We start from the raw sequence: 17210 nt of genomic DNA, 5'->3' as shown, positions 1-17210 counted from the left end.
ATGTCATCTTCCAGTTACTTTTGTTGGATTCAAGAATTTCTGTACAACCAAAATATCTGTAGGTTCACATGGGCATTCCAGCGATGGCAACCTACCTTGGGCAAAGAGTACTTTGGCAGCTTCATCTGTGCAAACGCATTCCTCCTATAAGAAACATAATAATGTGGTCTTCCTCCCGATGTCAACTATAAGAGAAGCAGGAGAGTTATCATCAGGATTTTTTAAAATATTTTTTATTATTATTATCAGGGAAAATATCGAGCAAAAGCTGTAAAGGGAAATACCACAGTGTTGGTGGCAATGGCTTAAAACTGCAGCACTATTACAATTGATGAATAGGCATTGATCCAAGTGAGGGTGGCTGAAAAAGAAAGGAAGAGGAATCCCATTTTCTGCAGAGAGAGACAAAAGCCAGAATTTCAGGTGAAAGTCTGGGGAAAGTGAAGTTCTGGCTTCACGTGGGCCATTACATCACCTGATCTGGCCATTTATTTAATTGCCTAAATACTGATGGCAAGACTTTGAAAATGTTGGGTTAGAGGTTTCATTTCCTACCACCTATTAAAGGTGGAAAAATAGAAAGGAAAAAGCTGTCAGTGTTATCTGGTTTCCAGTGTGGTTGAAGCATAATCAATGTTTGTAAAGTACTTTGAAATCCTTGGATGAAAGATACTGAAGAACAAATATTTCAAGGGATTCTCCATGCAGAACTTAGCTCTAATTGCCTGATATCTGGGCTTATCAAGACTTTTCTTCAGTAGTAAGTGTTTTAAAATGCACTGCAGTAGTTTAAAATGCAAGATACACAGAGGCTAGGTTCGTTAAGTAAAATATGAACTATTTCTTATTCTAAAGCTCTTCAACATTTTTTTTTTAAGGGAATCAGGCAAAATTTAGGGGAAGAAAGGCCAGAAGCACTGTTTACGAGAGAGTGTGAGTTTGTAAGTAAAACACCATGCAGTAGGAGAAATAAACTGTCATTCCCTTATCCTTGTGCTTTTGAGCCTACTAATTCTCATTCCAAATGCCTTAGTTGCAGAAAAGCCAGATGGAGATGAAGGAAGGTAGGGAATGGTGCTTAGGGTGTTCACCTATTCTGCCAAGCCTTTACTGTCTGGTGTAGGACTATTCCTCCTCTGAAGACCAGTGCCTGGGATAAGGCAGGCTCCAGCATCAGCCACGGCGTGTTATTTAGCTGTTCCTTGCCAGCCACATACATCCAGATACATCTGTAACCACTTGAAGAATCCCATTTTAAATTACCAGCCAACAGTGAATTCACTGACTACCTTGAATACAGCAGAGGTTCTTTCCAGGGATCACAATACTATTATTTCAGACCTAAGTGGCAATTATTAATGACCGGTAAGTGCTATTTCTTTGACCTGTTATATTTATTTCTGTTTAAAAATCTTAAGAAGTTTAAGGATTAAAACAGGAGCTTTCCAAATGTTACATGATACCTTCCCAAGCTGCATCACGAACACAAATATATGAAGTTGTGCAAAGTCCCATTGGGCATTAAGGGAAACATCGTAAAAGGCTGCCTCTCCTTACACCGTGCAGCTAGCACAGAGGTAGAACAAAGCCAAAATTTTACAGCACTGGGAACACTATACAACAGCTTATAGTCAGAAACAGAAAGGCATCAAAATACAAGGGCTATCCAGAAAGGTAGACAATCTCCCCAGCGCCGACTTCAGATGAAGCAAAGGGGTTGGCTTCTCTACAGCGTGCAACACCACCAGGTCAGAACAGAGAAGACTAACAATCTTGAAGAGCACAAAACCAAGGCATCAGTGATGAAGTAACGAATCAGTTCACATATGAAGAGAAATTCCCCGGCTCCTGTGTCACTCGAGCCACACACACACAGTCATTCTGAAATGAGAGAGCATGGCTGAACAGTGACGCGTGCCCCCGTTTTCCTTACCACATAAACATTTCGTTTATGCCTCAGACACACTAGGCACAAAAGCTATTCTGGAACGTATGTCCCAGATTTATTTGGGGATGATTTAGACTGGTGTTTATGACTGAGTTCATCAACTGAAGGTAATTAGCAATCAGCTCGCCCAATTTAAAATGTCAGCCCTCTCTCTTTCCTCCACCCCCAAGCACGGCAGAATATAAGCTGTCTGGAAGACCAGTTTAGTCCTAATGATTTCCAGTTCACCACCATGTTCCTTACAATTCTGTTGTTATTTTTGTCCTCTTCAGCTGTTATTAAAGGGACGCTGGCGGAGGGCTAATGAAACCCACAGTAGTTCAGATCTATTCACCAGCTCTCACCTGGAACACAGCTTGGCTGAGTACATCTCATCTTCAGCCTTTTCACTATAATCACGACTGAGGCATAACAATAAAGCCTGATTACTCCTTCTTTGGTTCTTCCCCTGACTCCCTCCCTCCTTTTCTATTTCCCTCTCATGCTTAAAAAGGCTTTGGTCTACTCGCTTGTAATAGCAGATGACTGACGCATCACTTCAGGCTGGGGGGCGAGAGCAGTAATCCTAGAGTGCTGATGAGATTGCAGGGAGTGGCACAGAGCACTCCAGTACATACGGGGGGTGCTCCAGGCAGGAACCCTCTGACCCTACAGTGACAAGATACTAGAGGCAAAAGGAACACTATTAGCATCGGAATGAACCGCTACAATCCGCTCAGTGCGTTTATTATTTGGATCCAGTGTTGTGTGATTAGGTGGGAGCTAACACACATGCACACACATGCAAAGGTATGGAAGAGAAAATAAAATAATACAGAACAATATAATAAAAAAAATAGAATAAATAAGAGAAGAGCGTGTTCTGCACCTGAACAAAGACGTAATCATCCTGGACGATCAGAGAGTTATGGTCAATGTAGCCTGGAAAGGGTTTACTGCGAGAGGCTTCACTGCAGTTCTGCATCTTACAGGTGATGTACTGGGCATCTGAAAGGAAAAGAACAAAACCAAGACACTTGAGATCCTGAGCACAGACTCCTCCTACTGTCACAACCCTGTTTGCTGAGGAAGCATTTCTGCTTCGCAGCCTTACGTGACATGAAGGGACACCATCCATTCAACACAACACAACACTTATTTCCCTTACACCCCTCATAAATCCACCCTTGATTACTTTCTTCCTTTAAGTTCCTTCTTTCTTCACCTGCCTCAGCCTCCTATTATTTCTTTCATTCCACCCTACATCAGAGCTATACATTGCTCCTGTATACCAAGAGAGAGCCCAGCATAGCTGACCCGATTGCTCCATGCCACTCTTGTGGCTCCGTGCTGGAAGGAGACCAGAGGCAGCATTTGAAGGTGGCACAATGTAATGCTTGTGGCTCAGGCCCAACAGAAACCTAGTCGAGGGCGTATTATTCAGTACTCTTACCTGCCCAGCTGAGTTTACTTGGAGGTCACCCAGGTTTACGCTTAAATCAAGGAACTAAGCGAGGGAACAACAGAGCTGTGAAGAACCCTTTACAGAAGCAACAAACAGCCCAAGTCCTGTGACTCCCAAAGTAACTACAGGTCTGAAGAGTTGTGCCTACGCTGCAGGACAGATACTCTCTGTACTGAGCCTCTACAGTTTCCCCGTTGTCCCCATGGTGCAGGATTTGCTGTAGCGCATGACTGCTTCTGCACGGTCACATGCTGATTTTCTTTAGAACATGGCAAAGGTCTAGAGCGCACACAAGTATAAGGACACCTTCAGAGGACACCTGCCCCATAGTGCCACCACTGAGAACCCCCTCTGTGTCACACCTCTATTTCTTACAGCACTTACACTCTGTGGAGTAATTCAGATCAGTTTGGAAAGTAATTCAGACCATCTCCTGATCAGGGGTTTTACCTACTTCTCTGTTGACAGTGTAGGTGGATGCACTCTGGCAGACCCGGGCAATCATTCCACACTCTCTTGAAACTAGAGGCCTTAGCAGTTTCAATCAGTCATACGTTTCAAAGTAAATGGTCTAAATGCAGCCCTAAAAAGCCATCTCATCCACTGTCACTGTATGGGACATCCTCATCTCCTATTCTGAAGCAGTGCAGGGTGCTCATCTCATAATCCATCACCTGAAGAAAAACAATTTGAATTTCTTCCTGGTGATAATTTATACTAGAATACAGAAACAGATTCTCAATTTGGGCTCTTTCAGATCAATTAAGAAGTTGCACTTTGTTTAATGACGAACCTGATTTACAGGAAGAAGGATTTTGGCATTTCAGGATTAGCACTTACATGACAGAAACACTACATGGCATTTAATCTTAGAACTACTTCTAATATTTTTCCTTGTTGGAGAAGCACAGCCCCTTGTGTGATATAATTACCACCTTCTGATCAGAGAAGTAGCATTTTACACTGAAATAGAAATGGCTGGATTTTTACCATCTCATATTTAATCTTGGTTTTAATTAAAATCTACGATTTGACATTTCTTTCCTTGCTTCTAGGGGCTGTTGACTTCTGCTTGAAACAGACTTGCAGGGTAACGAACCTTCAGGAAAGTTTGATGAGGGATGATTTCACCCCAGCATTTGCAGAGTTCTTGGAATATATAAAGCGCTAAGTATTATTAGTCAGTGCAGTTTATAACATTTTACGCTTTCGCAGCTCACTGCAAAACATTAATTAATACAGCCCGGATAGCATCATCGAAATGCATTTCCCTTCAGAGGGACGTGATTTTTTCCACATTAGCCACGAGAGGGCAGGGAACGACGTAACTCCCAGACTGCTCATTCCAAGCCAGCTCAGGAAAGTTCCCTTTCAGAGCTGTTCAGCCCTTGGCGCCTCTGCTCCCAGGAAGGCGGCAGACAACGGGGCCACAACCTCTTCCACCACCCAAGAGCACTGTGTGTTGCAGCATGTCCCCTCCTAGTCATCAGATGGGGAACGGGCATGCGTTTCTTCACCTGCACCACAACCAATTCCCACTCCTCCTGTTAATTGAACCCGTTGTATCGGGAAGGACAGCCCCCCCCCCCCGCCACATTCCTCCCCTCTCATCCTGTCTCAAGACGGTTCCCGAGTGAAGCGCTTGACAATCCTGAGCTTAAACAAAGCAGCGTCAGATGAAACGGCTGGTCCCACCACTCCCTGAGCTGCTGGTAGGCCTGGGTGGCTTGTCACACGTGGGACTGAGTCACCCAGCACAGAGCTATATAGGATTAGACCTCCGTTTCCCACCTTGTTTCCTCTTTCCCCCCCCCCCCCCCATTGTTTCTGTTTCCTTCCAGAGGGACACCGGCTAAGAGCAGCCTGCGCTGCTGTCCTGAGGGCACGGGCAGGTGAGGGGACGGGTGCTGCCGGGACCAGCCAGCAAAGAAGAGAAAGAAATCTCCTCCAACAAGAGACTTTGAAGAGCAGGCCAGGCTGACATCCATTAGAGGTCACTGAAGTTTTTTTCACCCTGTTTTGAAGGAGGAACGGGGAGCATGTCCGTGCCCGCTGCGATCGCAGGAGTCCGTGCAGCAGTGATTGTACCATTGATGAAGATTTACTAAGGTAATTCCCGTGAACTTTCACAGTGCAATTCTCCACGGCTTCAATTCTAAAATGCCAGTAAGAACTACTAAAGGGCAGAGCACTGAAATTGCTTAAGCTAATCTCCCAAACAGCCAAACCCCGAGATCTGCCACCAAGAAAAGCTCCCTCTGCTATGGGAGACAGAAAGGAGGAAAACGGGCTTCTCGCAGCGCCTGCATTCCTCTTTTTTGCTTAAGGGAAGTTTTGCTGTGCTCACATCAAGTCCAGGATTTTGTTTCGGCATTTTATTCTCGTGGACATTTTATGTGATTCCATTGGCAGAGCTTTGTAATTTAGCATTAATTAATGTCAATTAACGTATTCAGTTGCTAAGCTCTGGAATTAATTTCATTAGTTTTCCCGCACAGATGTTTTCCCTGCCATAGGTAATTAGGACATTATGCTTTTCAGTTCCAGAACCCTCACCTCCAACAACAGCTGCTGTTTTTAATATACAACAACAAAGTCACGCTGTGCCTGGAGAGAAGAACATAGCAACTCCCAGCTCTTACACCCCCAGACACTTTGATTTTGACAGGTTTAGACACCTACAGTAGGATTTTTCTTGGGGATAGGCAGCTATTTCTAAAGAGGAAGCCAGAAGAGCCACAGAACACAAGAATGGAGGAGACATCTTGTAAGGGAAACCTCTGACAAAATTAATCTGTTTCAGTGGTGAAAGAGAATTGCAAATGCTAACGCATAGCAAAAGTTAAGAGCCGGGGGCGACTTTTTGAAATATTTTAGTCTTTTCTGTTTACTGGAGCTCCATGCTAATATGTTCTCAAGGGAAATGCATCCAGCCTGTCCCAGAGAGATTTCTTGGCTCAGCTGGTGGAGATGGAAGGCCGCTGGTGGTTACTGGAGGCTGGTGAGCCTCTGCAAAAGCACAGGGGAGAGTTTCGAATCCTTTCCTAAAAGGAAAGTAGGACTTTCTTCAGGATACTTTGTTGCCAAGTGTTATTTCATATGACATATCAAACTGTAATACCCACTGCTTTCCAGTCGGGGCTTGCATGTATATCTTTCAAAAATCTTATTTGGTCACAAGGAGAGTCAGAGAAAATATTCACTGTACTCACTGTGAATGTATCATTCCTCCTGATCTTTACTTTTCTTGTCTCTAATTCATCAAGGAATGTGTCCTTCTCTCTACAAATAAATCCACTAAGGACAAATCAGGAGTTTATGCAAAAAGCATCCACACAATCTAAACTTGTTTGTCTTCCAGATTTACTACAGAGTATCCTAGTTCATTCCTGAGCAGCTTAGACATTAGGGATAGCTTCTGCTTTTGAAGGGTGACTGGCATCCTGTAACGAATGAACCATAAGGACATGGTAGTAACATATCTCACTGAAAGACCCAGGGCTGTAACCCCTCTCCAACACTGACTAATTACAGACACCTAGAAAAGATCATAAGAATTTGTCCAGGTGCCTTGGTATTCCAGGTACACTTTCAGCATCCACAACCTCCCATGGCAATGAGTACCACAATTTAATTAAATGTTCTTCAATAGATTAATCTTTCTACTATACTTTTTTGAGAAACATACAAAATGGCTGTTCTTTATCCCTTTCCCTCTGGTCTGAATGTTGATTTGTGAAACGTTTATGATATGAGAATGTATTCACAACTCTCCAGGACTCAGCAACTGCAAAGCAATTAACTAGTAATGAAGATCAGTGAAATGAAGCCATCCCATTTACTAACTACTTACAAATGTGTTTTTATCCTGCTGTTACTCTTTCTTCATTGCATGTTGGAGTCAGGAATCTTTCTTTACATGGACAAGTATATCCTCTGCTATTTCTGGCATAAGGCTATAATTAGAGAAACTAAGAGATGTAATTCTCCAGAACAAATGCTAACCATGATGAGGAAAAAATACTAATCACAATCAGGAAAAGAAAAAATAATCACTGCACAGGTTCAGGGCACCAAGGGAATTAATTCACCACTGTAGCTGTGTTAGCCAAAGACTGTCAGGCTAGGTTGCCTACTCATTTTTTCCACAGCAGTGATTATTTTATACTTTCTAGTAATGTTCTGTGAAAACAGAAATCAAAGTCCTAGCACAACTTTGTGAATCAGCCACTATTGGCCAGATGCTCAGTCCATGTTGATCAGCAAGCAGAGCGTGCCTGCTGACCCCAGGTGAGGCTTTGGTCTTACCTGCAATCACAGCAGCACTTAAATTACCTTTCAATAAGAAAAGTTGCTGTGTAAATCGGGACAGCAGAAGAAAAGCAAAGGAAACAAAAGTACTTTTTAAATATAAAGAACTAAATTTTTGGCAGCAGATTACAAAACCCCTTAGCTTCTTTCATCCACACCAAAATAAAAAAATAAATATGTAAGTTAAACTTTACTCAAAATCAATTGGCATCTATCTAGATAAGCGAATGCATATCTCATAAATGTAACAGTTCATTTTCTTGACTTGCATCTATTGAAACTGTCACTTAGACATCCTCTGAGTCAGTTTTGCAATGCTCTGGAGGGCTAGTGGGTACCCAGCTAGTCTCCAAATGCCTTGTAGGAATCCATCTTTCCAATTCTGACCAACAGTCTGGATTCCTCAGTAGGGATTACCCGAATAAAAATTACCTTCTGTGTCAATTAGCTTGAACCCTCCCTAGCTTAAATCAGATAAACCCATTAATTAAAGATCTTTCAGGACTTGGGTATTCTTTACAAACCTAAAACCCACGTGTCATTAAGTGTATACACCTTCTGAAAGCACTTCAAGCTGCATTTGAGCAATCCAGGTTTCGCTCCCACACTCTGCCTGCTGACTATGGCGGTGAACGGAAGAGAAGCTTATCGTGTGGTTAAGAACGGTGGGGGATTAATTGTCTTACTGGGGTGCTGACCTGAAGCCAGGCAAAAACAAAATCACAATTCCTGCTGACTTTGCCAGCTAGCCTTTGATCCTGTTCCAAAATCAAAGTGGAACACCAGGGACACCCAAGTGTACAAATGGAAATGTGAGATAAGGTTCATATGAACTTCTTCCAACCCGAAAAATCAGTTTTACTACTGTGCTTTCGGTCCCAGCTTGCCTCGGATTGGGCCTGAAGCCTTTAAAAAAAATAAACAAAGCCATTTGAGGAAATGACAATTTTCCTGGTGCTCTCCAAAATTTACACAACAGCAGTGAAAACCTAAATGGCAATGATTAGCCCTGCAAATGTGTCTCCATCAATACAACTAAATTGCACAGTCTGTACTCAATTTGTTCAGCACTACCTGCACCCTAGTTTGATGAGACACAGTGTGTTTAGAAGGAGTCCAGATTTTTCTAGATTCCAAGAAAAGAAAATTAGGGAGAATGTAAGCTCAGGTACAACATTGCTAACCAGATCCTCAGCAGGTGTAAATCAATGTGCCACTGAAGTTATACTGATTTATGCCTGCTAAGAGACTCCTATTTTGGTCCTTGTAAACCTTTTACATTATGTATATAAACACAATAAATAAAATGCACAGACAGACCATAATCAGGGAGCAGAGACAGAGTTATCGGTATTCTAGCAGGGAAAACCCGATACTAAGGTTGCTGCTGATAGATGTTCTCAAACAACGCTGCCAGGGAGATGGGCTAGCACCGCACTCTGCTGACACTTCTACTTCTTCTCACCTAAAGCTGCAATTGTACTACTCAGCTTCTGTTGGAAAAGATACCAGCACAAGAACGAGATGGCTTTTTTCATTTGTGCGGGGTTCAGCAGGTTTTTGCTTAGCCATTATATTTCCACTTAAGGATCTTTTATTTTACTGCACAGATTGAGTGGTTGTTTCCACACCAACTCCCTTTCTTTCCTTCTTTCTCCCTGCCTTGTTTTTGCAAGTCTACCTTCATCTACCTTCTCAAATTTAATCCTTTTATTGAATTTTTACACTTGGTTAACTCTCAAAAGAGATATTCCAAATGAAGTATGAATGCAAGAACATAAAAAAAAAAAAAAAAAAACAAAACCCACAAACCAACACAAGCCCCCCAAGAAAATTTATTTGCAAATTACCATCAGCTTGAAATAAAGGTATCTTTCTCACTTCAGCATGCTTCACCCCATCACCCCACTGGCAGTGACACACCTGCTTCATTCCAGAGGAAAAAGGTTTGTTTAGCCACTGGAGGGTCATGGTTACTTCATTCAGGAAAAGGAGACTGATTTAGTACTTAGAAGGCAGCTCTAGCAGCCAAGAGACCTGAGCATACCACATTGGTCATGGCAGCTGGAGTAATGCACCATGTGTACACTCTTAGCCTGTCTCAGTCTCAAAATCCTGTGACCTGCAGTGCTACCAAATGTCTTCTGGCAAAAAATGCTGTGATATGTTCCAAGCTTGTTGCTTCCAGCTGCCCACCGTCCTCTGCCAGAGACCAACGCTGCCTGGAACAACGGGCAAAACACAGCATATCATAGAATCATATCACAGAACGGTTTGGGTTAGAAGGGACCTCAAAGGTCACCTAGTTCCAACCCCCCTGCCATGGGCAGGGCCACCTCCCACTAGACCAGGTTGCCCAAAGCCCCATCCAGCCTGGCCTCGAACACCTCCAGGGATGGGGCACCCACAGCTTCTCTGGGCAACCTCTGCCAGTGCCTTACTAGCTGTTCCAGTGTCTCACCATGCACAAGAGCATGCACTTACCGCGAATCCAACACATTTTCTTATAGTGCCCATGAGCTGAGCTGGGGACCTCCTGAATCATCATCAGAAGTTTGATGCAAATGACTGGTTTGCAAGAGGGGTCACCACTGGCTGAAGGTTTGACACCACTGCTATATTTACACTAGTAGTTCTGTCACTGCCTAAACAGAGAAACTTAAGTTGCGCTGTCTCACAACTAAGCAAAAATAAGTGCACAAAATGAGTTACTAGAGCTCAGCTGATGAGTAACAATTTGTTATTCCACAATTCTTTACGAATATACCTGACTCCTCAGTGAGGCCACTTTCATCTACCTGTTTTTTGGTGTCCACCTTAAAAGCTGTAATAAAGCTTACTAACTTGTTAAGAAGTAGTCTTTTGCAGAAATGTTCTACAGCTGTGCAAAATGTTCTTATCAGAGACTAAGAAGTCAAACAAGACCATTCACAGCACTTGGAGCACGGCACATTCTCTGCCCACGGGGAGCTGAACATCCCTCAAAAGCATCACCAGAATATAGGTCCATAAACATTGATTGTAGTGCTTCATCTCAATGACCTCAAATTCTTAATGCCTTATAACAGTAATATTTTGTGCTGAAATAGACACCGTCCTGTTAGAATATTTGATTGTCATTTAGCATGTCCCCAGAAATAGAAAGCCTCATGTTCCCAGCCTTGTCCCCATGTTCAGGTAAGTGAAATTGAGAGGGGAAATAATAATCAGAGATCACAAGTGATAAGAAATAGAGATAATACATTCTTTCCCTTTTACTAATCTTGCATATCTTGAAATGGAAAGACCTTTACAACTTTATGGTTTCTATCGCAACTGTTTCTTTTCAAAATTCATCTACCAAAAAATTCTCTTTAATGCTAAATTTCAGTGAGTTAAACTGATTACCTTACAGTTACCTTGTCAGACAGTTCTTAAGTTTCTGATGACAAACACACATTTAAGTAACACCACTGCATTCGGGGGTACAATTCGGGGGAGAATTTTATCCATTTTTAAAGGAATTAATTCACTGCATCATTAATACTTACATATTGCAAATGGTAAAAATCTGCTTGTTATGTTGCAGCAAAGTTGCTATTTACGGAGGAAACAATATGGAATTACAATGACGAGATCTATGGCAGCCAGGCTTACGGCGCGATGCTTGCCTAAGGCAATCCAGTGTTGTGGAAAAGAAATCCATGGAGGAAGATCTGCAAAGGCAGTGGAGCTCAAAGATAAACCTTGAGGAAGCATGGGTGGGAGGAGAAAAGGCCAGCGGGTGGCTCAGGTTGCCTCAGAGAATTTACAGCCAATTAGGAGAATATTTTGGAGTTGCAAGTAAAGGACACTCCTGGAATGGAGAAAGGCACCTCAAGAGGCAAAGCAGGGAGGGAGAGGAGCTGATGAAAGTGAAGGACAATGATAGGACAAGCAACAACAGCGAAGAATACGCTTAGGCTGGTCATTAAAAGGTTTCTAATGTGAGAGGAATGAGGTATTTTCAAAGGTAGTACCTAAGGCAGAGTATCCCTGGTCTGTTAAAACGAAAGCTATGAACAAGGTGATAGTACGTACTGTGTGAAACAACAGCAGGTAGACTCTGTGACCCAGGAGCTTCCCTCCAATGTCATGTTCCCATGAACAAAAATTATGTAGGAAGAAAGGAGCTGTATATACTAACTCCAATTACTGCTTATCACCTATTCTTCCTTACCATGTTCCCGTCTCCTTTCACGGCCGGTTAATTCCAGGTTTTTGCCTCCCTGGAAAGACTTCTCTTCTGACAGACTTGCCTTAGAACAGTCAAACCCCTCATATTAAATGTGTGAATCGCTAAAGAAAAGTCAGTTTTCCATCATGATGTGGTGTGGTTACAAGAATATGAGGGCAGTCCAGAAGAGTACAATATTTGGAAGCTCGTGTACTTACGACCATCCACTGTCTTTGCCTCCAGATGCACAAGATCAGGCTCTCTACCAGACCCCATCATAGACCTGTAAAATACAGATTGATACAAAGGCATTAAAAACAGTAGATACCACGAATGTCTGAGATAGTAAACCCACAGGAGATCCTGTTTAGCTGGACCTAAACTCACAGTCACAACTAAGAGCTGATAATTTGGAAAGTATTTTGAAGTTTTCCCTAAAATAAACTTGAAAATTTGAAATAAATTCTTCCATTTTATCAAATCAATGCCTTTGTCCTTATGAGTTCTTTATTTTTGACCCCTTTACTTTACTTTCCACGTAGAGGCCGCTTCTGTTCTCGTGGGCACCTGATATTTTGATGCGTCTCCTGCTTTGGTCAGAAGGATACATTTCAGTTCTGGGTCAGATACAGAAGACTTTAATTGATGGGATAATAGTGTTTGCCAGCATACTAATTATAGCTGTTCCTTTATATTGGATATTTTATGCACATTTGCTTAATTGACACTCTTAATGATCAATATTCCCTCATTAATTAAGAAATTTAAAAAACCCATTTCATTCCGAGACATTTTATCACTTCTGATCTAATAAAACCAGCATTCCATTAATAAAATAAATGCCAGATTGACTCAGAAAATGACTGTTCTCTCTGAAATAACAAGCAACAACATAAAGACATTGAGCACTGCAAATAAGGGGTTTATGGACTCAAGCTTTGGTTCCACTGTTGAGGTCCCCCTGGACTGGCCCTGCTGGCCTCGGCAGCTCCCTGGGACAGTCCAAATGGCCAGCAGTTTGATGGGCAGCCTGAATTATGGCAGTACTGACTGCAAGTACGTGCCAATCCCATTGTAGAGCAGCCTCAGCAGCATCTCTGACAATCAGCCTTATTTCTGCTCTTGGTCCTGTCATCCAAGTCACAATCCGAGATTAACGCTAAGGGTTAAATAACCAGTTTCCTGTTAGCTGCCAGACCTCCAAGTTAACAGATGCATCAGGGAAGAGGAACATTCATTCCCAAATGAGATGCTGTTCTTCAAAGCCTCGTTAGTTTTCAGGAAATCAAAAGTGAGGTTTGAACAGCGATTTAGACCTTAATTCAGTTCCCACTGACTGCAATCAGAGGCAGCTCCAGCCCTTTAATCATCATGTGCATTAACTAATAACCATTATAAAAATGTTAACAATAACAAGACTTTTTGTGTCCTGATTAATCCTTAGCTTTGCTTGACAAAATTTGTAACAACTCTCTAGCTAGAAAAGGTTTGGATTTTTTTTTTTTTTTTGTCCTTTGCTGGGGACTGGAAGTTTCAGAAAAGACTCTGAGCCAGCATTGCTTTCACCTCTCCTCCATTTTTAATAACATTTATGGCAAGGTCTTTTTCTCCTAAACATTCAACTTCCATTTAAAATCTCTGCTTCCTGGTAATTGACACCAAGTGGGTGGGAATGGATGTACCTTCCTAGGGCATTTTCCTTTTACCTGCTATGATCAGCAGATTTAGGGCCGAAGTGCTGGGCCTGCAAGTTACAACTCAGTTCAAAATACATAGATGCCAGTGACAAACAGATCTAAAAAAATGCAGAAGGACTAAGCTTGTGATTTGGCATATCTCCTTTTTATTCTTGTTTATTCAAGCGGGCTTTAAGCACACCTGGAACTGGGCTACTGCAGAAGACACAGTAGAGCTTTGTCAGTGCATTCCTCCTCCTGACCTCACACAGCCCCATGTGGATGTGAACTCTCCAAAGAAACAAGGATTATATTCCACAGATTTGAACACTTTGTCTTTTCAGAGACACGCAACAATGGTATTCATCCAGTAAAGAACTTGTTGACCTAGTTAAAGCCTGTGGCTCTACAGTCAGGTGCTTTGTGAGTTTCCTCCTCACAGTGCTATTCTGATCCCAAGAAACATCTCTATTGCATCTTCTCAGGCAAAGGTAGTTAATTCAGAATGGGATGTCTCACTGATGGATGGGATGTTATTGTCACTGTTGTTTTAAATAGTGATATGAGCCATAATTTACATCAAACTCTTAAATGTCTTAAGAGCAGTGCATAAATGTCCGGACTCACCAAGCCCTGAAAGTTAGAAGGCTACAGCTGTAGTGACCTGCGTATTACTTAGTCTCACGCTATGACAGCCGGTATTAGGACTGCAGAAACTTCAACTCAAGGTGGAATTAAACCATCAGTTGGCCCAAGGATGTACAGAACAAGGATGGCTGAAACATGACTGGTGATGAACATTATTCACCTACTCAAGGACTTCCTTTCTTTTGTTATCTTCTAACCTCTGCAAATTAGAAATACGATGACAAACAAGGATGAAAACTAAGGCCTAGAGAATCTAAGTGAGCTCCTAAAGTCAAACAGGACATCTGAGGTAGAGGCAAGAACCATATCCAGGTCTTCCTATCTGCTAGATCTTTTTTTCCTACCTGAGAAAATACACATTCTATTGCTTTGATATATAATAGGCTTAATTTACTTGTGACAGCACAAGGCCATAGTCAGGCCCATAATATTAAACAATAACATGAACTATGAGTTGCAAAGGACAGGTAAAACACAAACACATATCTGCTCAAATCAATATTAGCTGTACACAGCTGACATCCAGAACCATATCACTCCCATCTGGGTCCTGCTGAGACCTTACTGACCAGAATTTTTTTAATGTCACATTTTCTTGTATCACGCTGCCTTGTTCCATGGTAGCCCTGTGATATTTCTCCATACATCCCTCCATACCTCCTGAAAAGCCACACAAAGTAATGTTCATCTTACCCAGATATACATTATAGATATTTAACTCTGACCTAATCAGACTCAACTCTCTTTGCAAGCAGTGAGGAGAAATAGGCAGTTTTGCACTGTGGTTCAGCTGAACGGTGTTAGATATGACCTCATGAGAAGAGAAACTTTATCCTAGTTTCTCTCCATTGAATACAAGATGTCTGGACACCTACGCTACAGACACTCACATGTGATCACATAAATGTCCCAAAGCAGGTAACGCAACAGAGCTGAAATACATTTATTACCTACATTTAAAAACATGAAATACAGATAAACTATGGATTGGAAGTAAAAAGGAAAGAGAACGTGCTGGGCCGCCTTCTCTCTGAGAGTAGTGTTTTATATAGCTTACCTCGGCTTTTTTGTTGACTATATAGCATGTGAAAGCCAAGGACACATTCAGAAACACAATACTGACCACGGTGAGCATATACAGGAGATAAATACCATGCTCTCGGTTGCACTGCACCCAAGAACGTGCACTCTGTAGGAAGACAGACATACCCTTTTTACATGCATAGGACAATCAGTTCTTCAGGCATCTACTGGAAACAAGGTGTTAGGAACTGTGGAATATAAGCCAGAAATCTTAAATTTTTAATGCGTCAGCCAGATCTATCACAACACTACTGAGCACGCAGCTAACTATTGGTAGGTTTTCTTGGCTTTTTCATTCAGTTGGGGGAAAAAGGATGATCCTTAGAAGCTGAGGAGGACAATATACTTTTACAAGTCTGAATATCATCAAATAACAGTGTTAAGCCCACGGCATCAAGATGAAACAAAATGAATAAACCTAAGTGATTATACAGAAATTATAGTCCTGACCGATGACCAGATTGAAGGTTCTTATACCAAAACTAGAGTGATCAATAAACACGTGCTTCACACATGGAAGAAGGAAACGACATGCTGGATTTGCCCTAGGTAACACCAGACTCTCAAACTCAGTGTTTCTAACTTGATAGAGCTGCCCACTCTACTTCATTATTTTTTGCGCACGCGGTCAGCGTAACCTGGTCAATGCACACCTCAAAAATGAAACAAGGAAAAGTGCAGAGCATTTGATAGTTTATAAACCAAGCACCCTGCAAAGAACAGGGCTACAGGTGAACAATACTCTGGGACCCACTCAGTTACTGCTTTCTCTCAGGAATTGCTCTAAAAATAAACAGCAGTCCAGAACGTTGCCATGCCCTATTCCGAGCAACTTTTGTTAGCTATGCCGGCAGCACTTTCTTCTCCTATTTCTCAATTCTTTTCTTCCCTTTCAGCAGCTGTTCTCAAAGACCAATTGCTCATACATCCACAAACTTTTCTTCTTGCCACGGTCTATGTTTTCACTTTATGGTAAAATGCCAGCATGCCCTTTGTCCCTCCCTTTAATCTCAGGCTTTCTGTAATACTCCCTGAAACTTCAGTACACCAGGGATATGTCTGCAATACTTTCTGCTGAATGGTGCCTATTGTATTTTTGTGATTAGCTTTTTGTGTTTTGCTGGTATAATTGTCTGGATGTTTTGAAAAAAGAAAAAGGAAAAGAGGAAAAAAAAAAGAAAAGACAAAAAAATCTTTTGGGAAAATGAGGATTTGAAAAAGCCAAGGGGAGTGCAAGGCAGTAACTCCACTGCCTTTATGCAGAAGATGCGCCCATTATGAAAAATGTACGACCCCCCCGGTCCTATTACACAGTCGCTTCCTAAAATTTTAATCCTCATCAAGCCTGCGAAGTAGTCATCTGCACTTGAGAGCTTCACAAATCGATATCAGCGGCTGCGGCGCAGTAATTGCTCTGAATGCAGATTCCACTTCCACCGTGAGAAGCAGCACAGGGAAAAGACCCCAAATCATCCTCTGGTTTAGAACTAGGCTGAACTAAACAAAAGCGGCCTGGCACTGCCCATTGCACAGCAAACGCTAGCTGGCGTATTTGCGTAGTGACCAACCCCTTGCCATCTCTCTGTCTGAAACATTTCTAAAACCTTGGCTTCCTTGGCCTGTCAGCTCTTTCGAGCCAAGGAAATTCAATAGAGACCCTGTTATCCTGGGGTTTCCACCTCTTCTATCTTTTTTCACTTCTAGGGACAAAAGCAATTGTTTACGGATGCTGGGAACCGATGAGGCTTGCAAGGCAGTCAGACCACTCAGAACTGCAAAAAGGCATCGTTGTGAAGACAGCAAAAGCTTCCACTTGCTGTACTTAATTTCAAACTACCGTTTCCCATAAACAAAGAGCTTGAAGCACCAGCAAATAAGGGCTCCATCTCAAGGGCTTGTGCATTC

The 17210-nt window shown here is 42.2% G+C and overlaps 1 protein-coding gene across 1 annotated transcript in view; it reads right to left on the bottom strand.

The window, feature by feature from the left end:
* The window catches only part of SORCS1 (sortilin related VPS10 domain containing receptor 1), a gene marked incomplete at its 3' end in the record, with an annotated part of 307932 nt that overhangs the window by 73568 nt on the left and 217154 nt on the right, over positions 1–17210 (bottom strand). The window contains exons 6-8 of the mRNA XM_082486026.1: positions 12117–12181; positions 2817–2935; positions 96–185 (exon numbers count right to left, since the gene is read on the bottom strand). Of these exons, the coding sequence (XP_082342152.1) occupies positions 96–185; positions 2817–2935; positions 12117–12181 (274 nt within the window). The remainder of the gene's footprint in view (positions 1–95; positions 186–2816; positions 2936–12116; positions 12182–17210) is intronic.

The sequence above is a fragment of the Vanellus vanellus genome (assembly GCF_965231255.1).
Source record: "Vanellus vanellus genome assembly, chromosome: 7".
Lineage (NCBI taxonomy): Eukaryota > Metazoa > Chordata > Aves > Charadriiformes > Charadriidae > Vanellus > Vanellus vanellus.
The sequence above is the reverse complement of the archived record's forward strand: the minus strand, read 5'-3'. Positions and strand labels throughout refer to the sequence as shown.